The following is a 24,972-nucleotide window of genomic DNA, read 5'->3' as shown; positions in this document are numbered from 1 at the left end:
ATTTCTTGGCACGGGTTGTGGGATTATTGCTATCTTTTTTTTTTTCCTTGCATTCATAGACTTTTAAAACACAAGGATCTCTCTGTGATATTCAAAAGTCCTCACACACTTACACAGTGAGTCACAGGCTTTTGAGAACTATTGATTGAGAAAATGCACAGTGTCAAAAAGATCCTGTGAATCCATTTATGCCTACAAATGCCTACTCCTTTTAATTCATAACAACTTGACCATCTATTTGTGTGTGAGGCAAACTGGTGACGCTGACTCCAGAAGAGCTTGGTACACATAGGATTTCCTGGACTTCTTGCAATTTTTCTGCTGTCTTACTCCACAGATTTATATCTCACCAACTCCACTGGCTAATGGAAAATTGTGACCATCTATACTGTTTGACGCTTGATGGAGCTGCCCAGTCCTCTCTCTTCTTTTTCCTTTTTCGTCTTTAAAGACACAGGTTGGGCACCTGTGCACGTAAAATTCCCCAGCTCCCAACTTGCACACTTGATCAGGTGGCCTATGAAATCCCAGCCAGATGGTGACAGGCAGCCATGAATTCTGCAAAATTCGAGCTCCATCCGCAGAGCAGAGACCTCAGTTGGAAGGTGGTAGTGAAACATTTATGCCAAAGACAGCCCGTCTCTGTCTCTAACTGGGTACATTTAAGCCTAGCCCTATTTTTATTTTGGTTTTGTGACTTCTCAGCATTATACAGAAATGGAATATTCTGACATTTAAATAAGGGAGATTTATCTTCCAAATTCAGTCTATTTGTGTTCAGAATCTTGTACTATTCCTCTCCTTCCCCCAATGGTACTTTTTTTTCCTCTCCAGCAAAATTGTTCAGTTTGGAGATCATGGGTACAGAAGTCCTAGGCTCTGGAATGCCATTATTTCCAGATCCAAGGTCATCTAGATTTCGATCAGATGAGTATGGAATTATAAAGCCAAGGCCCCAGGGTCAGTAATCAGATGGTCTGGCTGCTCTCACTCTGTTCCAAAGCCACAGACCACCTCCCAGCTTGGACCAGCAGCTTCCTTCAAGGGCAACTGGTGAGGAGAGTACTTGGCCTCAACACTGCAGCCCCCACCCCCCAAGCCTTCTTCATCCCCTGAACCACAGTTCAGAGCTCGTAGAGGCTAAATCCATTCTCATTGAGGACATGAGCCTGCTGATGAGGATGCCCTAGATTTTCTACAAAGAAAGATGTTCTTTTGCCATTTCCAATTCCATTTGGGCTTCTGAGAAAGCCAAAGTGCCTGGTCCCTGGGCAAGACATGAAACAAGATGGAAACAGGGTCAGTTTCCCTCTCGGTGTTCACAGCAAACCCTCACTGGATCGACAGCAGCATCACCCCTGATGTCTCTAAGCTGTAGATGGAAGCTGTTTCTCTGCAGGGGATCACTGGACACCATCGCTGCGATCTTTGATTGAAAATGACTTGCCCCAAGAGTCAGCCTTGACTTCTGGGTTTCAGAAACTATTCCTGAGCCCTCTACCTGAGATTCCTTCCTCTCCCTGGCTCGAGCTGATCCTCAGATCAGAACACAAGCTGCTGTAGGAGAGGAGCCTTGTGTCATCTACAGTGAACAGTTTCGTGAACCACCTACTATGTGCCAGGCCCTGTGCCAGGGACTAGAGACATAGGAAGAATAAGACAAGATTTCCACCCTGAATAAACTCATCTCCCAATGGGGAGAACTTAGAAGCAAGTGGCAGTTATATTCCAGTGGCAGTTCTCTATTGACGAGATATCCAGGATGTCACGGAAGGAGAACCCATAGTCTCATATTCATATCCCTGTGCATTCAGGGTAGGCTTCCTGGAGATGGAGCCCTCTGAGCTGGATCCCTAAGACAGGCACTGCCACGTGTTCAGCAGCATACCGTGCAGCTGGTAGATCCAAAGCACATTGTTAGGGGTAGTGGTGATACTGAAGACAGTTTACAATGAATCCGCATCAGCAATTTCTTGCAGGTGGGCATCTCCCAGTCACTACATAGCCTGGGAACAGGAGAGTTTAGTCTGCATGGACTGCCTGCTCCTGAAACCAGGGCAGGACTCTAACAGTGTTATATCACTGGGATAGAATTTACTGGTGACCTTCCTATAGTGCATGCTATAGCCCTATTGTCCAAATTTGCTCAGATGGTAAAGAATCCGCCTGCAATGTGGGAGACCTGGGTTCGATCCCTGAGTTGGGAAGATCCCCTGGAGAAGGGCGTGGCAACCCACTCCAGTATTCTTGCCTGGAGAATCCCCATGGACAGAGAAGCCTGGCAGGCTACAATCCATGGGGTTGCAAAGAGTTGGACATGACTGAGCGACTGAGCACAGTACAACACACACCTGTAACAGCCAATCTTATATGTGGTTCCTGATCATATGTGTGGTTTCTGACCCATGTTGCAAAAACATAGGCAGCAAGTGAGGAATCTTGGGTCCACCAAGCGTACAGCTGGTCTCATCCAATGACCCCACTGTTCCCAGGACAGCCCAAACTCCTTACCCATCTGGCTCCTGCTTTCAAGTGCCTCCTTTGATAGCTTCTTTCTCCCTGCCAATTTTGAACTGTTCTCTGATTTCAAAACATGCCATGTTTCTCACTGCCTCCAGCCCTATGCAAATTCAATCATCTCATTTTGCCATAATTACTGGTTTACATGACTGTCTCTCCCACAGGACTCAGAGAAGGTAGAGGCCAAAGACTGTGTGTTATTCGTCTCTGTAAGAATACAGAGATACCGACCTCGTGCTAAGTGCTTTAGAAATGTCCTTTTTTCCAGTGGCCGAACGAGTGAGTGAATGAATGAGTGAGGGAGTAAGACACGACCCGGTGAGGTCCTCAGAGGCCCCCAAAGCATTCGCTTCCTTGACTGGAAAGAAACAGAATATCAGACCCACAACTAAAACCACACGCTGTTTCTTTCTGCGCCATCACTGCCTAGGGTCAGGTGCTTTGGCCAGAAACCAAGGGGAAAAAAAAATATGTAGATGTGTGCCTGCAAGGGTATATGTGTGGGCTGATATTAGAAGATGTACTTCCGCGAATTCTCAGGCCCTAGACAGAGCCTAAAGGGTACAGGTTCAAAATGGACTTTTTAGAACCGACCTCAGGGGAGAAATGCCAAGGATGCCTGAAGGCGAGCCACGTTGCCTGCTGTGAAATCCTTTCCCGAAGCAATCCCCTTAGCTTCGCAGGATAGAATGGAATCTAATCTGAAAGGCAGCTGCAGTCCCTCTGGAAGCTCAGAGAATGAGTCTGAGGACAGAGAAGGAACTGATTTCTCTGACGCTGGACATAGCAGGTTCTTGCTGGAGGGCTTAGCCTTCCCTCTGGACGTGTATCTGGGAATCATGCCAATGTTGTAGTTGTTCAGTGGCTCAGTCGTGTCTGACTCTTTGTGACTCCGTGGACTGCAGCACGCCAGGCTTCCCTGTCCTTCACTATCTCCTGGAGTTTGCTCAAACTCATGTCCATTGACCAGGTGATGCCATCTAACCATCTCATCCTCTGTCATCCCCTTCTCCTGCCTTCAATCTTTCCCAGCATCAGGGTCTTTTCCAATAAGCTGGCTCTTCACATCAGGTGGCCAAAGTATTGGAGCTTCAGCATCAATCCTTCCAATGAATATTCTGAGTTGATTTCCTTTAGGATTGACTAGTTTGATCTCCTTGCTATCCAAGGGACTCTCAAGAGTCTTGGAATCAAAAACTCCAGAATTGGAAGGGCCCAGGGAGTGTTACAGAGAAGGCAATGGCAACCCACTCCAGTACTCTTGCCTGGAAAATCCCGTGAACAGAGGAGCCTGGTAGGCTGCAGTCCATGGGGTCGCTAGGAATCAGACATGACTAAGCGACTTCACTTTCACTTTTCACTTTCATGCATCAGAGAAGGAAATGGCAACCCACTCCAGTGTTCTTGCCTGGAGAATTCCAGGGACGGCGGGGCCTGGTGGGCTGCCATCCATGGGGTCACACAGAATCGGACACGACTGAAGTGACTTAGCACCAGCAGCAGCAGCAGCAGGGAGCGTTATGTGATCCACCCCACCCACCAGCTCCCTGGCTTCAGGCAGGAAATAACAGTATCTCCAGCGATATGTTGATGTTGTTGTTGTTCTTCTTCAGTTGCTCAGTCATGTCCGGCTGTTTGCGACCCGATGAACTGCAGCACGCCCTGTCCCTCACTATCTCCCATAGTTTGCTCAAATTTACGTCTGTTGAGTCACTGATGCTAACCATCTCATCCTCTGCTGCCCCTTTTGCCTTCAGTCTTTCCCAGCATCAGGTTATAGGACTGAGTAATCAAGGTGTGCCAGGCGCCGCATGCACGTATCCTCGCTTAATTCCAGTAGAACTCCTACAGGTAAATAGTGTTGTGCTGCATTTGGTAGATGCCAGAACTGCATCTCAGAGAGACTGAGCAAGTCCCTTAACCTCTTAGTGCTTCATCTGTAAAATGGGTGTGATCCTGGCCCCAGCCACATTACGTGGCTATGCAGCTACCTGGGTTAATTTGTGAAAACCTTAATATATGCCCTGAAACAGAACAGAATTTATATAACTTTGTTAACTGAAAGACTAGAAAAATAGATCAGTGAATGGATGAGTAGATGGATAGATAAGCAGAGTAGCAGATCCAAGATCAATTGGGTAGTGAGTGTTGAAGACGAATTGATCATAGGCAGTCTGACCCTTGTTCTACCTCCTGTAACTGTCTAGACCTTACAGGGTGATTCAACACGTTCCCTAAACACTTCAGGGAAGGGGGATCCCTTTTGTAGCTTATTCTAGGTATTTTCTACCTGAAGCATTCTTTCTTGTGATTTGCTGGATGGTGTCTACTTGAATTTTCATCTAATTCTCTTTTGCAAAGCTGAAACCCCTGGCTTCGACTTTGTGAGGGGATGGATAATGTGAGAAGTCCCATGTTTGTGTGAGGCCTCACTGTCTATGTCCTTTCTGTCCCTTTCGTCTGACCAGCCCTGTACACTTCACATAGCCTCTTGCAACAGCATCATCTAAGAAGATGGAAAAGGGTCTCAGATGCCACACAATGCAGCTCAATTGTTCTCCCATGGTCCCTTTTAGATTTTGCATCTTTATGGCTCCTGCCTTTTGAAGCCCCATCACTCTGCCTTTTAACTAGCAACTGTGGGAGAAAGGTGGAAGAGAGAAAGGGAGAGTAAAGAAAGAGAGAAAGGGAGGAGGAAAGAAAGAAGGAAGGAAGAAGAGAAAGGGAAAAAGCTGTGATGTCCTGCTCTGTGATCAGGACGTCACAGCCTTCCTTAGGATGGCACAGAACTCAGAGTCTGACAGAGGATGCACGCAGCTGGCAATGCCATCTCCCCTGAAGACAGATATAGCAAGAACGTTGAAACAGGCATGACCTCCATGCCTGCAGAGGTGTTTTCAAGTGCACACGAGCCTCCCATCATTGGAGGTAGAAACAGAGAGGGAAAGAGAGAGCTTTCCATGTCATGGAGTTGGGAGCTGTGCTGTCCGGTGGGGAGAGGATTTCAAGTGTTGCCCTGGCTGCAAACCCAAAGCTCTGCAACCTCTCTCTGCCACCAGGAGCTGTTAGCTTTTGTCTTCCAGCAAGAATAAGTTTGCTTCAGAAAAGGCATTTAATTGCCTCATTGACCAGCTCCACGTCCTAAGATCACACCGACAAAGATTGGGGCCTCTTCGTAATGGGCCGAACTGACACGGACTGAGCAACACGGGCTGCTTCCTGGTAGGGGAAAGAAAATGACATTTGGGCTTTTCCCTAGCAGAGGACATACTCTCCAGCCTTTTACTCTCAAGCCCACTCCCTTTTGCTGTGTATTTCCTCTCTTTAAGTAAGTGTTCATCGCTTAGTCATGTCTGACTCTTCCTCTCTTTATGTGGCAGAAAAGCTCACCCAGAGCTGACCTTTTTTTTTTTTTTTTCTTGCAATGCTGCCCAATTTAAGCCTGGAGATGGAAAGAGACAGAAACAGAAAATATGGATGCAATGCTTACTACCTGCTGCAGGCATGAGAAATAATCAAAATCGTAAAACGTTGTTCCTGATCTCCCTCAAGGAGATGGCAATATTTGAGTAAATTAAAAATGGAATTAGAAAGTATTTGAACTACAGTTCAGCGCACTAGTAGAAAAGGCCACGAGGCAGGAAATGAATGGCTGGAGAATGACTGGAACCAGTTGTAACTGGTGTTGAGAAATGTGTGTTTGCCCCCTTTTGGGATGTGGGTCTGGTTTACCAAGTTGACCCATTTCAAAGAGAGGTGTTTGAGTAAAAGGCAGAGGGAAAATCTTTATATTTACATCCTGACAAGAATCAAAATGATGTTCCTTCTACTGAGACTGACCCTGTTACAGACATTCTGTCTCTCTTTGTGTGTGTGCTAAATCCCTTCAGTTGTGTCCGACTCTTTGCTACCCAATGGACTGTAGCCTGCCAGGCTCCTCTGTCCATGGAGTTCTCCAGGCAAGAATACTGGAGTGGGTTGCCGTGCCCTCATCCAGGGGATCTTCCTGGCCTAGGGATTGAACCTGGATCTCTCATGTTTACTGCATTGGCAGACGGGTTCTTTACCAAGAGTGCCACCTGGGAAGCCCCTGTCTCTCTCTGAAAGTGAAAAGTAAGTGAAAGTGAAAGTCACTCAGTCATGTCTGACTCTTTGCAACCCCGTGAACTGTACAGTCCATGGAATTCTCCAGGTCAGAATACTGGAGTGGGTAGCCTTTCCCTTCTCCAGGGGATCTTCCCAACCCAGGAATAAAACCCAGGTCTCCTTCATTGCAGGTGGATTCTTTACAAGCTGAGCCACCAGGGAAGCCCAAGAATACTGGAGTGGGTAGCCTATCCCTTCTCCAGCAGATCTTCCAGACCCAGGAATCAAACTGAGGTCTCCTGCATTGTAGGCAGATTCTTAGTTCTTCCCTGAGCTATCAGGGAAGCCATGGGATGATACCAAAGGGAAGATATGCTGGGAATTTGACAAAATGTAATGGAAAGACCCATTTCTGAGTCCTCACAAACTCCAGCGGAAGGGAGAAAGTCAACAACACAGTGTTTTTGGAAGCATGGCATTGGTGTTTTGAGGAGAGGAGGGAGCCACCAGGTAAATCTTGAAGCATACAGCAGGCAGTGAATTTGGGTGAGTCAGTGGTGGTGCTGGGTGGACGGTGAGGTCATATTGCTGACTGTCCCATGATATTCGCGCACATAGTACTGGAGACTGTTAGAGAGAAAGACTTGAGATCATGGTATCCCTTCCCACTGCTTCCTGCATCACTGATCAACCAGCACCCTTCCTTGTGAGTGAAGAATTTACAATACAATATTTATTTGTACTTCCTATTTTTCTCCCATAAACATGTATGCTTTTAAAAAATCATGATTACAAAATTTATGGGGCTTCCCTGATGGCTCAGACAACAGAGAATCTGCCTGCAATGCAGGAGACACAGGTTACAACCCTGGGTCGGGAAGATTCTCCTTGAGAAGGACCCACTCCAGTATTCCTGGAGAATTCCGTGGACAGAGGAGCCCGGTGGGCTACAGTCCTTGGGTCAGACATGACTGAGCGACTAACACTTTCACTTTCACAAAAGTTATACATGCGTATATGGTAGTGGTACAATGGAAACTTAACTGACGTGGGACCCCTTCATGCTACAAACTGCATAAAAATACAGCGTTATAGGCACGTACGTCCACACACATATGCAAGCCCACAATGCACAACCAATGCCAAAAGGAAGAGAAATCCTTTGGTGCCAGAAACAGAGGGGAATGGGAATCCTCATGGTATATTTCAGCTGCGGTGCCGACAGGGAGACAGGCAAGACGGATGGGCCCTGGGGCTTTAACATCCACAGAGGGGCCCTGAACTGTGCAAGGAGATGATACCACGGCTTCACTCTGAGATCGTCAAGGAGCCTGTGAAAAAGAGACTAGAAACAACAGGGCATCATAGCAAAGGAAGTACAAGGAGCTTAACGTGTTTGAAGCTGAGAGATTAAAACTCAAATTAGTATGGAGGTTTAAATGTATGTTAAATGGTGGAGTAATATGGTCAGATTTATTTCACACAAAGATGTAGAGAGCAAACGTATGGACGCCAAGTGGGGAAAGGGGAGGGTGGATGAATTAGGAGATCGGGATTGACAGTTGACATGTATATACTATTGATACTAATGGGATCGACACGTATATACTATTGATACTATGTACTGTTAGTGTTCAGTTGCTAAGTTGTGTCCAACTCTTTGTGACCCCATGAACTGTAACACTCCAGGCTTCCCTGTCCTTCACTATCTCCCGGAGTTTGCTCAAACTCATGTCCATTGAGTCAGTGATGCCATCCAACCAACTCATCTTCTATCATCCCCTTCTCCTCCTGCCCTCAATGTTTCCCAGCATCAAGAAAATAGATAACTGACGAGAGCCTACTGTCTAGCTTAGGGAACTCTCCTCAATGCTCTGTGATGACCTAAATGGGAAGAAAATCTAAGGAAGAGGGGATATATGTATATGTGCGGCTGATTCCTGTTGCTGTGCAGCAGAAACAAACACAGCTTTGTAAAGCAACTATACTCCAATAAAAGTTAAAATGTGGTACATTGAAAGCCCCTGGAACCATGGCAGGAGCAAACCCAGAGCTCCTCCGTACGGCCTTGTCTGTAACCCAGGTTGCTTGGGAGCCCCATGGGGTTTAGGGAGAGAACAGCTCTGCTGAAGATGCGCTCATAATCAAAAGTTGCAAATGCCGCAAGGAAGTAATCCACCATGAGTCAGCACGCATGGCAAACAGAACAGAACCCTGAGAACTCAGATGGCGGAGGGAGGGGGATATGGGGCTGAGAATAATCTGAAAGACTATAGGTTTGAAATTCCAAAATGTATAAAAGTTTTCAAAGTCATAACTGAAGAGTAGGGCATTAGGACAAAAGGAACAGGCAAAATTTTAAAAGCACCAAATGAATGTCACAATTAAAATAGATTAAAAATGAAAACATAAAGTCAAATATTACCAATGAAGGAATAAATGAACTGGAAAATAGATCTGTGGGAATCCGATAAATGCAAGACAGAACAATGAAGGAATGAAAAACATGAAAACAAAGTTAACAACCTAGAGGATAGAATGAGAATGTCTAGAATGTTTTTAAACAGAATTTAAAAGTAGCTGATTAGGATTTTTTTAAGGAGCCATGTGGCATGTAGGATCTTAGTTTCCTGCCCTCGGATTGAACCCATGTCCTCTGCATTGGGAGCATGGAGTCCCAAATACAGGACCACCAGGGAAGTCCCCATCTAGAGTATTTTAAACAAAATTTTCTGAAGATAAGATTATCATGTTAAGGATTTGCAAAGGACTTGCAAATTAAGGATTTGCAAATTAAAACAATGTGGATACACACCTTATTGGAATGGTCAAAATCCAAAAGAAAATCAGTGCTGGTGAGGATGTATTATATGAACAGGAGCCTCATTCATTGCTGGTGGGAGTGGGAAATGGTACAGTCATTTTGAAAGACTGGCAGATTCCAAGAAGGCTAGATATAGTCTTATGATATAGTCACTGATAATGCCCTTAGGTATTTACCCAAATGAGTTGAAAACTTATATCCTCATAGAAACTTAAACATGAATGTTTATGTTTCTTTCATAAATGTCCAAGCTTGGAAACAACCAAGATATCCCTCAGTGCATGCATGTGTGCCCAGTCGCTTCAGTCGTTCCCGACTCTTTGCAACCCCATGCACTGTAGCCCACCAGGCTCCTCTGTTCATGAGACTTTCCAGGCAAGAATACTAGAGTGGGTTGCCATTCCCTTCTCCAGGGGACCTTCCTCACCCACGGATTGAACCAGCATCTCCTGGGTCTCCCGCATTGCAGGTGGATTCTTTAACCACTGAGCAACCTGGGAAGCCCCATATCCTTCAGTAGTTGAATGGATCAGATCAGATCAGATCAGATCAGTCGCTCAGTCGTGTCTGACTCTTTGCGACCCCATCAATTGTAGCACGCCAGGCCTCCCTGTCCATCACCAACTCCCGGAGTTCACTGAGACTCATGCCCATCGAGTCAGTGATGCCAGTGGATAAACAAACTATATGTCCATGCAGTAGAATATGGCTTAGAGATAAAAAGAAGAGGTCCATAAACCCAGGGAAAGATATGGAGGAACTTTCAATGCATCTTGTTAAGAGAAAGAAGTTTGTCTGAAAAGGCTGCACAGTATATGGTTCCAACTATATGATGTTCTGGAAAAGGCGAAACTGTAGAGACAGAAGATCAATGGTTCCCAGGGGGTGGGATGAGGGGTGATGGGGGATGAACAGTTGGATCACAGAGGATGTTTAAGGCAGTGAAACTATTCTGCATGATACTGTCTTGATGGATACATGATGTTAAGCATTGGCAAAACCCAGAGAATTGTACAACACAGAGATTGAACCCTAATATAAACCATGTGAAGTGAAGTGAAGTGAAAGTTACTCGGGAGTGTCCGACCCTTTGTGACCCCATGGAATAGTCCATGGAGTTCTCCAGGCCAGAATACTGGAGTGGGTAGCTGTTCCCATCTCCTGGGGATTGTCCCAACCCAGGGATCGAACCCAGGTCTCCCACATTGCAGGTGGATTCTTTACCAGCTGAGCCAACCAGGGGAGCCCAGGAATACTGAAGTGGGTAGCCTTTCCCTTCTCCAGGGGATCTTCCCAACCCAAGAATCGAACCGGGTCTCTTGAATTGCAGGCGGATTCTTTACCAGCTGCTGAGCTACCAGGGTAGTCAATATAAACTATGGACTTTAGTCCATGATAATGTATTTGGCTCATAAGTTATAAAAATATATCACATCAATGCCAGATGTTAATAGGGGAAACCAAGAGGAATGGGAAGAGGGACTGTATGGGGATTCCACTTTCTGCTCAGTTTTTCTCTAAGTTTAAAACTATTCTAAAAAATAAAGTCTGTTAATTTTTTAAAAGATGGGGAAAGTTAATAGTCAAAGCAATGAAGGGTGAAATGCTTCCAAAATTAAAGTTATGAGTCATCAGATTGAAGAATCACAGAGTCTGGAGCAGAACAAATAAAACATATCCACACCTAGATTCCACACACAGACAGAATGAAATTCTCAAAAGCAATTAGAGAGAAAATATAGATTGCATAGAAAGTAATGATAAATACATGATGAGCTGACCTCTCAACAATTACCATCTAGGTCAGAAGGATACTTAATAACATCTCCAAAAGGTCTAAGAAAAATAAGCGGCACCTTCGGTTTCTGTGTTCAGGCAAGTGTTTCAACAGTGAGAACAAACAAAAAGCAATATATACACATTTCATAAAACTTAAAGAGAGCAGTGTGAAGGCAATAATTATGATTAATCTCTTCAAAGAAAGACATTTTGAGCATTTCTTTATTTTTCTCTGCAAGTGTTTTTTTTTTTTTATTGAAGCATAGTTGATTTACAATGTTATATTAAAGTGTACAATGTAATGATTCAATATTTTTATAGATTATACTCCACTTAAAGCTATTACAAAATAATGGCTACATTCCCCTGTGCTGTACAATATATCCTTGCTGTGGACCTATTTTATACATAGTCATTTGTATTTCTTAATCCTATATGTCTATCTTTTATATCTTAGAGATCACATGCATATACAATATTAGTCCTACTCTTCACTTAACATTCTAGGCATCTTTTTTGATTTTCACTGTTTTTGAAGGATAACTTTTAAAGGCCTGAATCATAGTCTAAGCACAATGGTTAGTGAATTGCTAGACAGTTAGTATAATTACTAGACATTTAGACCAGAGAATTTCCTCCTAAATGGCAACTGGATAAAATACACATAAAAGAGAGACAAAATAATGCTTTTTTTTTTTTCTCCATTGAAAACCCCACCTGCTTTTTCAGTTGCCTGCCAAAGTGGGGAAGTATGTAGTTTGCAAGGGGCCCTTTAGAAGCGATTGAGTTGTTTCTTTGCAAGGAACACTCCATGCCCTAAGTACCTTGCTTGAGGTGACTTTTGGGAATAATCTTTGATGCTCTAAACAAAGAAATGACTGGTGTATACTTCCTGTACAAACGTGTACCAGGCTCTGTGCTGGGTGCTTCCTGGACAACAACCCTTGCAGGCTAATATTTAGGAGAACTTACCAGGAGCCAGGCACTACATTTAAGAATTTTGCATATGTGAGCTCCTTTGATCTTCCCTAGAACTGCAGGGAGTATGCACTATTATTCCACCCGTTTCACGGACAGGATCACTCTGGCTCTGAGGTAACACAGCCAGTCAGTGATGGAGTCATGACAAGAATGCAAGTCTTCCCACGGCCGCCTACCGCCAGCTTATCCCATGTCCTGTTCTAGGCTTGGGTGGGTGTTGGGGGTGGGGATACAGAAAAGCAGGGTGCTGTGTGCTTAGTCACTCAGTTGTGTCTGGCTCTTTGCAACCCCATGGACTGTAGCCCAACAGTCTCCTCCTTACATGGGATTCTCCAGGCAAGAATACTGGAGTAGGTTTTGCCATGCCCTCCTCCCCAGAGGATCTTCCCAATCCAGGGATTGAACCCAGGTTTCCTGCATTGCAGGTGGATTCTTTACTGTCTGAGCCACCAGGGTGGCTCAGAAGCAGGGTGAGAAGAACATTATAATAATGACCAAAAAAAGAGAGAGAGATTCAGGGACTACGCCAAATTCTCTCTAGACAGGATCTCAGTTCATTCTCCTACAACGATGCTACATAGGTATTGCCATCGTTATCTTCAGCTGACCAGGGAGTGAATGCGGAGCTCAGTCCCTCCCCTTGAGGTTGTGCAGCTGTAAGTCACACGTGTCTGCCGTAAGCGCAGGGGTGTCCGCCCCGTGGCGCGGGCCCTGCTCCTCACTGCCTGTGGCTCTTGTCTTCCATCCAGGGGAGATGGAGGAGCTGGAGACGCTGTGGCTCACGGGGATCTGCCACAACGAGAAGAACGAGGTGATGAGCAGCCAGCTGGACATCGACAACATGGCGGGCGTGTTCTACATGCTGGCGGCCGCCATGGCGCTCAGCCTCATCACCTTCATCTGGGAGCATCTCTTCTACTGGAAGCTGCGCTTCTGCTTCACGGGCGTCTGCTCCGACCGGCCGGGCCTGCTCTTCTCCATCAGCAGGGTCAGTATCCCCGATGGTTTCTTCTCTCTGCAGCAGGCAGGTCCAGAAAAGCACGGGGGCACCCAGAGTGCTTTGGGACCCCTGGGCAGGGGGTGGGGGGTCTGCACACCCTCCCCTCACTCACCATCCCTTCTCGGATGTGTGGAAAGGGCACTGGGTTCTGTGGTCATGAGCCAGACGACCGTGCAAGCCAGAAATGGAAGGTGAATGAATAAGGCAGGCCGGGCCTGAGAAAAATAGCACAAATGGAATGAAAAATAGCAGCTGAGCCTGGGTGTCAAGGAGAGAGAGCAATGGGGACTGTGGTAAAATATGACAGAGTGTGGCAAACCCAAAGGAGATGATCATTCTCTGCTCTTGCTGAGGATGGTCTTAGCGGAAGGCAAGGCCAATTTTCAGTTTTTATAGGAGAAAATGGCCATCTGATTATACAGGAAAACTTTCCATTTTTATTTAAAATTTTTTGGTTGTACTGTGAGCCAGGCAGGATCTTATTTCCCCAACCAGGGATCAAACCCGTGCCCCCTGCAACAGAAGTGGGGACTCTTTACCACTGGACGACCAGGGATGTCCCTCAATTTTTAAATGCTAGTAACTAATTCCATTGAAAACTAGAAAAAAACACCAAAACACATGGGCTAAGCACAGCCTGTCAGCGGCCTCCCTGATGAGCACCCGGATATGCTCTAGGATGTTATTAAAATTCCTGTGCAGCATGCTACAACATTTGCATGCCTTCAATGAGATCACATGTGACCAAACAGAATCACGATGCAATGCCATGTGTGTACACAGATAACAAACCACAAGAATACATTTGATGCAACAGAGCCTGAAATGAAACCGAGGCTTGAAGAACCATGAGAAAACGCACACACTTCAAACAGAAAACAAAATACACGTTCAGCCCGACGTAAACAGCAGCGCAGACTACGCATGCCGTAGTCAGTGCACTCATGTGCAAGCCACAGAAATCTCCTTGCGTGCTGCACAGCATGACACGTGTGTGTGGCCGTACACAGGTACATGGTGAGATGCATTCATCACAATGACGGTCGTGGAAAGTGCTTCTATCTGGGGGACACATTTATTTCCCAGGCACCACGGAAGGATTTTATACTCTTCCTCTCATTTAACCTACAAACCACTTCTATGAGGTCCGTACTGATATGGTCCTAGAGTTGGGGAAACTCACAGTTATAAGGTTAGGAGGAATTACCCAACACCGCTCAGCCTTGCCGGAGCCAGGATCTGACTCTAGGTGGTGTAGTAACAGCCTGAGCCCACAGTCTTACACAAGCAACAGACATCAAATACAAGCGAAATAAGAGATTTGGTGCAAATCATACCACACAGATATATATGCACACAACTGAACGGCGTTTATCTGTTCAACACAAGCTAGTCGCGTACTTGCATCAGATAAAAGCATATACATGTATCGTTTACTGATCTTCCAGCACAGTATAGGGGGCTTCCCTGGTGGCTCAGATGGTAAAGAACCTGCCTGCCATGTAGGAGACCCAGGTTCAATTCTTGGGTCAGGAAGATCCCCTGGAGAAGGAAATGGCAACCCACTCCAGTATTCTTGCCTGGAGAATGCCATGGACAGAGGAGCCTGGTGGGCTACCTTCCATGGGGTCACAGAGTTAGACGCAACTGACACAAACACTTTCACTTTACACACATACATATTGTTCACTGATCTCCCAACGCAGTATAATATTATCTATCTATCTGATAATCAATGTCATCTGTCTGTCCATCCATCCGTCCATCCATTCATTCATTTATCCATCCGTCTATTTATCTATTTCTCCCATTTACTCGCCTTGGAATTTGTTTTACTCTGAAAGAATTGAACAAATTAAGGTTTGAAACATGGTGAAAAATATGTAGTTAGAAGCATCTAGTTTTAGATGCTAATGTTTACTGGGAAAACAATCATTTAAAGAGGAATTTATGTGTTCTTGGGGTTTGGTGGTTTTTAGAGATCCAGAAGGTACACACAGGCTTAGTCAGGAGGATTTATTTTCTCCATTCAGTGGCAACTAAACTTGAGTTCTATGCAAATACATATTTCCTAATTAGCTTGATGGCATCTAAACACACAGATTGTTTAAAAATAACAATGTGCATGCATGTAGCTAGGTATTAAGCCAACTTTAAGCTAATTCTCTCTGCCAATTACTGAAGGCTTTCCATATCTAAATGATTCTGGGATTGCCATGAGCAAATGCACACAATTGCCTTTACTTGTAAATTCTGCTTGTTTTTGAAAGAGCTCTCCTTCTGTCCGAGATATCATTAAGGAAGCCAAGTGAGGACTGTTAGTCTGAGAAATGAACTAAACCCCTCACTCCTCCCGTTCCAAGCCTCTTGAGGGACAGGCATGAAGGAGGAACTCAATGCAGCACTGCTGTGTTGTGTCCTTGACAAGCCAGGACCTGAACTTCCATCTCCCCCTCCCTAGTGGAGAGAGGACCCCATGTCCCACGGGACACAAACCTGAGATGCCTGCCCTTTTGCAATGGCCAAGGGCAGAGGCCAGAACTCAGAGAGTCATTTATTTTACATTAGAACCAAGCTTCTCCCATAGCTGTGACTTTTGTCCATTATGACTTACAAAAAAGGCATCCTCTCTTCTGTGGGATGCTTTTAACTTTTGTTTCCTCTCCAAAACACTGTCCTTTTCATTATAAAAAAAAAAAAAATATTCACTGTCATCAGCAAAGAGAACCGCTACGGTTGTCTCCTGAGATGTGAGGAATGGGAGACATGGCAAAGCCAGAGACAAAGGAGGTGGAAAGCATGATATCCTTCCAGAGAGCTCAGAGGAGAGCTTGAGGCAGCTTTTGGCTGGCCTGCAGTGGGGACGACAGAATACAAGTGGTACACCGTCTTAGCCGGGGCTTCCCAGGTGGCTCAGTGGTAAAGAATCCATCTGCCAATGCAGGAGGTGCGGGAGACAGAGGTTCGATCCCTGGGTCGGGAAGATGCTCTGGAGGAGGAAATGGCAAGCCACTGTAGTATTCTTGCCTGGAGAATTCCATGGACAGAGGAGCCTCGTGTGGCTACAGTTCATGGGGTCGCAAAAGAATCAGACACAACTGAGCAAATAACAACAATAGTCTTGGGCCATTCCAGCTGCTCTAACAAATTACCACATGCTGGGTGCCTCATCAACAATAAAAATGTGACACTCACAGTTCTGGAAGCTGGACATCCTAGATCAGGGTGTCAGCATGGTGGGGTGAGGGCCCTCTTCTATGTTGCAGATGTCCCCATGTGTTGAAGGAATGAAGGGGCTCTGTGAGTCTCTTTTATAAGAAGTGCTCCTTCCAAAGGCCCCACCTTGGACCTCATGACCTAAGCACCTACCTACTATTAATACATCACCTTTGGGAGCTGGAATCTCAATACATGAATTGGAAGGCTGGGGGGACACAAATAAGCAGAGGATACCAGAAACTTTAGGCATCAGACCCAGGTGCCAAGGAACCAAGGAGGACAGTCGTCCTCAGGCCCCACTGAGAATGTTCTGAGTGGTCAGGGTCCTCTGGGAGTTGGAGGATGGACAGAGCCAGTTGTCTGGAACAGCATGTTGAGTCTGCAGTGCTCCCTTCATCTGAACCCATCGTGGGGCCGAGAGAGCATATCACTTACACAAGCCATAAAAGATAGCTGGAGTCTATGAATACTAGAGAGGAGGAAAGGAAGACCTCTGCAGGGAAGAAAGAAACCCCAGCCCAGGGATTTGCCTTCCAAGGTAGGGTTTGGGCAGCATATGGAATCAGAAAGCCATGATGACTTTCCAGAGCTAATGTGCAGTAGTAAAGGGTAGCACCCATTTCCTACAGCTCTGATCATGGGGCCACTGTGTGAGAGGACAGAGGGGAGGGGTGACAAGCAGGAGGGGCACAATGGGAATGATAGAGCAGCTCACCCACTCGCATTCACAGAGCCCCGTCCATGTGAGGTGCTCTGCTTGCATTTTCAGATCTTGCCCTGACATCCACCTTAGAGTGTATGATTCCCATTTTACAGATGTGGGAGTTGAGGCTCAAAAAGATGTAGTGACATAGCCAAGGTTGCAGAGCTAGTAACAGATGATGCTGGGGCTCATCTCCAGTGGGCTTCTGGCCTCTGACTCTTCCCACCCTTCTGTAATACACACTCGCACCTCCCCATCAGCCCATCTGGAAAATGAGTCAACTCAGTTGGAGAACCCCCACCAACCCAACCTGGGGTACAGGCCCCCATCATGTTGACTCCTTCCCGAGGCTTTGCCAGGCTGATCTGCACCTGGGAACTGCCTTAGCTGTGTCATGTGAGCCCCAGGGGAAACCAGGGATGAGAAAAAGCAGTCAGCCACCACCCTCCCAGCCCTTGAAACATTGCTCAGCTCCCCAGCCGCTTCTGAGGGCCTCCTGCAAATACAGAGACAACGAGCTCATCTCGGCAGGTGGGAGTACACCACTCTGATGGGGGAGGTTGGAGGCGAGTTCTCAAAATCTCTAAAAGGGAGACAGAAGCTCATTAAAATAAAATTGCAAAGTTAGAAAAACATGTAAAAGCTAATGTTCTCACAGTGCTAACAACAGGAAGAAAAGGCTCTGATCTTGGCTGATTCAGACATGTAGGAGACACACTGATTTTCACCCAATATAGCAGAGTCCCTCTGGGTTAGCATATGAGACTATTACATCACCGAATTGGTCAGGGAAAGCTTAAGTTAGCATAAAAGATTCAAAAGCCCTGCTCTATGTGAAATACACGTTTGTACATTTTGACATCCAGCAGCCTCAGAAACAAAAAGGAGACGCTGCCTCCTGGCAGGGAAAGAGACCACTCAGGGCCTAGAGAAGGAGACGAGAGGCAAGACTGCAGGAAGGTGAGAAGGTCCATCACCTTGTCCTGGGCAGCCTTCATCCTGCAGCCTGGGGTGGAGAGGTCGGAGGAAGAGATGCTCAAACACACAACTGTAGGCTTTGCTGTTTACTCTTGACGCAGTGGAGACTGTCTCTAGAAAACAAGAAAGATGCAGGAGGGCAAACAGTGGTGGCTGTCACAGTTACATGAGCATCCCTATGGGTTCTGAGCATCCCTACCGTGGGGATCAATGGGCCGCTGTCATCAGAGTCCACACTTCTCACACATCCTTCCCACGAGTTTACCCCAGAGTCAGCAGCAGCTTCTGCATCCCTTTCACAACCCCCTTCTTGGGCCAGACCCCTGTCAGTCTCAGGAGAACCAGGTCAAACGCTAAAGCCTGGACCTGATTGTTCCGTTTAGGTTGTTGTTATTCAGTCTCTAAGTCGTGTCTGACTCTTTGTGACCACATGGATTCTAGCCCCCCAGACTCTTCTGTCCATGGGATTTCTCAGTCAAGAATACTGGAGTGGGTTGCCATTTCCTACTCCAGGGGATCTTCCCAAACCAGGGATCAAACCTACATCTCCTGCATTGCAGGCAGATTCTTACTACTGCTCCACCTGGGAAGCCCAGTTGTATGAGGATTAGAGGATATTTTTTCCTCAAATTCCATGTATGACTATTGGCAAAAGTGTCAGATAATCTTGATAATCTAAATCAGATAATCAGAGAGAGAGACAAGGAAAGTCTGATGCTCTGCCACTGGTCTCATACACTTAAGAACGTTATCAAGATTCAGGTTGCATTTCACTGTTTCTCCAGGGCGCCTATGTCTCTCCTTTGCAGATAGAGTTCAGGTGTGACACGATTTCATGTCCCCGATGCCGCTAATGGTGTTTTCCATTCCTCCCCACAGGGCATCTACAGCTGCATTCACGGAGTGCACATTGAAGAAAAGAAGAAGTCTCCGGACTTCAACCTGACCGGATCCCAGAGCAACATGTTAAAACTCCTTCGATCTGCCAAAAACATCTCCAACTTGTCCAACATGAACTCCTCAAGGATGGATTCCCCCAAGAGAGCTGCGGACTTCATCCAACGAGGCTCCCTCATCGTGGACATGGTTTCAGATAAGGGCAACCTGGTCTACTCAGACAACCGGTCCTTCCAGGGGAAAGACAGCATCTTCGGGGACAACATGAACGAACTCCAGACCTTCGTGGCCAACAGGCACAAGGACAACCTCAACAATTATGTGTTCCAGGGACAGCATCCTCTGACTCTCAATGAGTCCAACCCCAATACAGTGGAGGTGGCTGTCAGCACGGAGTCCAAAGGGAATTCCAGGCCCCGGCAGCTTTGGAAAAAATCAATGGAGTCGATCCGCCAAGACTCCCTGACCCAGAACCCCATCTCCCAGAGGGACGAGGGGCCCGTGGAGAACAGGACCCACTCCCTGAAGAGTCCTCGGTACCTTCCTGAAGAAGTGGCCCACTCAGACGTCTCTGAAACGTCAAGCCGGGCCACGTGCCACCGGGAGCCTGACAACAATAAGAACCACAAGGCCAAGGACAACTTCAAGAGGTCCATGGCCTCCAAGTACCCCAAGGACTGCAGCGAGGCGGAGCGCTCCTACCTGAAGACCAAAGCGAGCTCGCCCAGGGACAAGATCTACACCATCGATGGCGAGAAGGAGCCCAGTTTCCACCTCGACCCACCCTCCTTTGCAGAAAGTATGGCCCTCCCCGAGAACGTGGACTTCCCTGACACCTACCAGGAGCGCAGCGAGAGCTTCCGCAAGGGGGATTCCACGCTGCCCCTTAACCGGAATGCCCTGCATGAGGAGGACGTGCTCCCCAACAATGAGCCGTACAAACTCTACTCCAAGCACTTCAGCCTGAAAGACAAGAGCTCCCCGCACAGCGAGGGCAGCGATCGGTACCGCCAGAACTCCACGCACTGCCGGAGCTGCCTGTCCAACCTGCCCACCTACGCAGGCCACTTCACCGTGCGGTCCCCCTTCAAGTGCGACGCCTGCCTGCGGATGGGGAACCTCTACGACATCGACGAGGACCAGATGCTTCAGGAGACGGGGAACCCCGCCGCCCAGGAGGAGGTCTACCAGCAGGACTGGGCCCCGAACAGCGCCCTCCAACTCCAGAAGAACAAGCTGAGGATCAGCCGGCAGCACTCCTACGATAACATCCTCGACAAACCCAGGGAGGTGGACCCTAGCAGGCCCTCCCGGAGCATCAGCCTCAAGGACCGCGAACGACTCCTGGAGGGAAACCCGTACGGGAGTCTCTTTAGTGTCCCCTCCAGCAAACTCGCGGGGAACAAGGGTTCCCTTTTCCCCCAGGGCCTGGAGGTCGGCAAGCGGAGCAAGTCCCTCTTGCCGGACCACACCTCCGAGAACCCTTTCCTCCACTCCTACGGGGATGACCAACGCTTAGTGATCGGGAGGTGCCCCTCGGACCCTTACAAACACTCGCTGCCGTCCCAGGCTGCGAATGACGGCTATCTCCGCTCGTCCTTGAGGTCGACGGCGTCATACTGTTCCAGGGACAGTAGAGGCCATAGCGACGTGTATATTTCAGAGCATGTTATGCCTTATGCTGCAAATAAGAATAATATGTACTCTGCCCCCAGGGTTTTAAACTCCTGCAGCAATAGACGTGTGTACAAGAAAATGCCTAGTATCGAATCTGATGTTTAAAACCTTCCATTAATGTTTATATTTATAGGGAAACATACCTAATGGCCAATGTCTGGACGGGTAAATGATGGATGCCCCAGTAGTGCCCTGACCAGAGGAAGAGGATTTAGGAAGGTATTTTTCAGTTGGTTCTTTTGCACATGGCTCCAAGCCGTAGTCTTCCACTCAAGGAATCTTGTGAGGTGTGTGCTGAGCACGCCAGAGCCCAGATAGGTGAGTCCTTAACCAAAAACCAATCCACACCAGGGCGAGTCTCCTGGACGTGCCCACCAGGTATGTCGCAATAATGACGCATCGGATGCCAGTGGTCATGTGACGATTTCCTATATTCCAAATTCCATTAAGACCAGCCCACCCTGTAATTTCCTCATCAGAAATGCCTCACGGTTTCTCTGATACAGAATAAGCAATATGGTATGTGTGTAAACCTGTCACAAAATAAAACAAGAATGCATCCACACTGGAGCGAGACGGAGTGTGCCAGAGATTAGGAAGTTCGGCTTTCTAAGCAGTTCAGCTTTATTGTTCTGCCTCCCTTGATGGCCCCGGCCCAACCCCACCCAGAACTCCAGGCTCCCCCAGAGGATAGCAAACCCGCGTGTCCGTGGTTCACTCTGCTAGCTTCCTCGTAGTCCATTTCCAAGACACATGGAGTAAAAGGCCCAGGAGGACCCTCAGGCAGAGAACGACAAGAGTCTCTTTGGATGTCCATTTGTGTGTTTCACAGACACTCTCTCACCCTTGGCTTCGGTGGTCTTGCTCAGAGCTGCACAGACTCACACACGTGTGTCTTCAATACCGTAAGTGTGGATCTTCCGTCTATGACGCAGCGGCCCTTGTAGTTGATCCCGAAGACTCCTGTGTACGTAAGTTTGCGTTTCCCCCTCCTCTGGTGATGACTCAGGGTTGTATAGTATCTGTTACTCTCCCCCTCCCTCCAGGAACCTTCACTTGTTCAGTCCCCCGAATCGCCACAGTGACGTTTAAGTGTGTGTTGCTGTTCCCAGCATGGTGAGTGTGGGGGCACGTGCCAGCGGCCACATGTGTGCTGTGATCTCTAAGAAGTAAAATGCCATCTGTCTTGCTAAAGGCCAGTGTGGCTGTAGGGCAATCTTCCTTAACCCGTTCTGAAATTCGGCCCGACACGTGTCCCCGCTCCAACCTCCTTAAATCAACAGCCTTCAAAACAGGAGAGACACTCATGTATCTACCCTGAGCATCCTCCCAATTGTGGATAATCTTTAGTGGGACGAGTGATTCCTCTCTTCTGAAATAGTCGCTCTGTTGAAGGCCAACTGCCTCACCAGCACCAACAGAACTCGCAAAATTCCTCAAGGTATTTGTCATTTCCGAGCCACTTCCATCATTCCCTTCTCACTTGCCTCAAACCTGTGCAAAAATGATAGGAAATGATACTCATTTTTGTCCACTGTGGGGGCAAGGCTGGGGAATCTTGACACACGAGAAGATCTCAGCACACCACCCTGTGCATTCAGTGTGGCCCTGCAAATGACAAGCAAGTTGTTATATTACGACACTTCACCAAAACAATTTTCTAGTTTAAAAATTAAACACAATTAAACACGATAAAAACCACAAACAACATTCATTACATATTTTATACAGTTCAAATCTAGTAATTAGCGTGTTTTAAATACATGAATGTCCCTGAGATGTCTGGGGTAAGTAGCCACCTGATTTGCACGGTCCCTGGATCTGTGTTGGTGTCCTGTTACAGAAGCCCTAGGCTAATGCAAACTAGCTGGAACATTCCCTGGTTTCCTCCTGCATTTTGCCCTGGGCTCTTGGAGGAGGGGGCAGAATGACAGCTTGAAAAGTTAACCCGTGTCTTAGAATCCCGCCGTGTTCTGTCCTGTAGGCAGTGATTTCCTGTGAGTGGGCAGGTGCCGGGAATAATTCTCTTAGAGCTTGAGGATTCATTGAATGGCTCCATCTTTGAGATAGGACACCTGATCTACCATATTCCTATAATGATGAAAAGTGGTGGCTGAGAAGTTCAGGGTCCATGGGAGAGAGGCAGAGGGAGCCAGTGGAAGTCTTTGAGATGGACAGGCAGAAGGGGCTGATAAGGTACCAAAGATGAATGCACTTGAATGTTGCATTTTATTGTTTGGATGTTGCAACTTTGCTTCTCCAGCAAGGGAGAAGCCTAGATTAAAGAACTCGGAATAGCCCCCCAATCTATACTCTCACGCACACCTATGATCGTATCATCTTTTACCATGTTCTGCCTTTAGCCTTCCACTGCTTTTCAGACCTGTACGCCCCCAGCCAGGATCACTTCCATTTCCTCACAAGTGTCATGTCTTGACACAAAATGAATTGAAGTCTTCCCAGAAGATAGCTGTGGTATATCACCAATCTAAAGAGGCTATCTGTCTTTCTCCAGTGTCTCCTCAAAACCAAGGAGCTGCCAAAGGTGGCAGAGATCTCCAGGGAGAGTAAGAATTACACTTGGAATGACCCCATAGATCAAAAAGCCTTCTTCTAATAACAACATCAGTTCTGCTGTTAACCCCATACCTCTCTGGGTATAGAAACTAAATATATGGCTTTGGGAAGAATCGACAGCAATGTAGCCAAAAAAAGAGAAAAAAGTATACCCTTCCTCTAATAGCAAAAGGGTTTTTTAAAAAAGAAATAGCTAGAATTGGATGCTATGTAGTAAACACATCATTTCCTTCCTCCATAGATTCACTGACGCCTAATAGTGATGATCCCAAACATAAGACAACCGACCATTGATTGATGGTCATTTTCCAACTGAAAGATAGTGATGTCAGGCTATTAGAAGGCCAGCCAAGTCTTTCGGTTCTTTGGGGAAAGAGTAGCAGGAGTATAACATCCAGAGGTAAATCACACCTTCAGGACAGGAGGTGATAAGAATTACAGGGGATGCCCTGAACTATGGGTCCATTACAGAAGATTCCTCAGACACGTCTCAGCTCTGAGTCCTTAGATTTGTTGATGCCGAGGATCCAGGATCTCTGACCTCAAAGGCGTGCCTGAGTTTCGTCTGACTCAAAGTCGAAGCCAGTGTCCGTCGTGATGCTACATTAACTCTTAATGGTTTTCTCCACTTGAGAAGGACCCAGATAGGTTATAGTGCACATGTGCAACCAACTTAAAATGTTCTGTGTAAAAGGAGAGTCTTCTGGGATGCAGGGTCTACTCTGGGCAACCTTTGGGTTTCTGGAAAATTGTTTCCATTATCCTTACATCTGCAGGTTCCTAGGGCATCCCAGGTTTTAGTGCTCTGTACGGTGAGATGTCAGTGGGTCTGCTTTTTTGCCAGTGAGGCTTCCATGAGAGGCGTGGGATTACAATCGTCCTACTCATTATGCTTGTGTCCTTTGCAAATCGCATTGCATTCTTTTAGCCGGCACTGTCTCGTGGACCGTACCTGGTTTTCTCTTCCCTGTTTCGTTAAGGTGCCTGAGAAGCGTTCGTACTTAGGTTTTCCGACAAAAGCATTAACATTCATCCTTTGCAGCAAACTCAGTCAAATCAATTCACACTTATTTTCAGGGGAGAAAAAATAAAATTACACCTTGTTTACAAATGAAATAGTTTCACTTAAATGGGACTCCAGCCAAGGCAGTTAATTAGTCAAAGACTCACGGCAGCCGTGCGTTCAAACATTGTTTATTCTATTTGATATGTCTACCCCTGATGTGTATTTAATATTCTGCATCTTTCTCAGGAAATGACAAATGCCCCGAATTCTTTGCAAATGGAATTGCTAATCAAAAATAAAAGCAAAAGTTGGTGTTAATTAAATGGTGATTAAAAATTTATCTCATTTAAACCTAAAAAAGTCCAGCCTTAATAATCAGTTGTCATATAATCAATGCCTTGCACTGAAATCCGTTGCGGGGTTTAAGACCTAAATAAATACTAAGTTGAGAAACCTAAATATCTTTCAGAAGAGCTGAATGTATTCGTTAACTTTATGCAAACCCTATACTGTTTCTTCGTGTAGAGCTGTTGTTTATGAATTCTTCAAAGGGGAACATGAATTGCTTCTGAAATGGTGCCTGTTTGCATGAAGCGCAGCTAGAACAGACATAATTGGACTTCAAGGGGAAAACCAACAACAAAAAAACTCCCCGAACTTAATAGGTGAAAGCTAAACTCAGTGGTTGGTATTTAATATGAGTTCAAGGCAATTTGCATTCCAAA

General features: G+C 46.5%; 1 protein-coding gene across 2 annotated transcripts in view; it reads left to right on the top strand.

The window, feature by feature from the left end:
• The window catches only part of GRIN2A (glutamate receptor, ionotropic, N-methyl D-aspartate 2A), a 442,009-nt gene extending 421,240 nt beyond the window's left edge, over positions 1–20,769 (top strand). The window contains exons 11-13 of one of the 2 annotated variants that reach the window (XM_010850656.1): positions 12,940–13,178; positions 18,970–20,142; positions 20,486–20,506. In XM_010850656.1, coding sequence (XP_010848958.1) covers positions 12,940–13,178; positions 18,970–20,142; positions 20,486–20,506 — 1,433 coding nt within the window. Of the gene's footprint in view, positions 1–12,939; positions 13,179–18,969 lie in introns of both variants that reach the window. The other variant, XM_010850655.1, reaches the window with a different exon arrangement.
• Positions 20,770–24,972: the final 4,203 nt, after the last annotated feature.

Source organism: Bison bison, unplaced genomic scaffold, assembly GCF_000754665.1.
Source record: "Bison bison bison isolate TAMUID 2011002044 unplaced genomic scaffold, Bison_UMD1.0 scf7180017864293, whole genome shotgun sequence".
In the NCBI taxonomy this organism is placed as follows: domain Eukaryota; kingdom Metazoa; phylum Chordata; class Mammalia; order Artiodactyla; family Bovidae; genus Bison; species Bison bison.
Note: the sequence above shows the minus strand (reverse complement) of the source record. Positions and strands in the feature narration are given on the sequence as shown.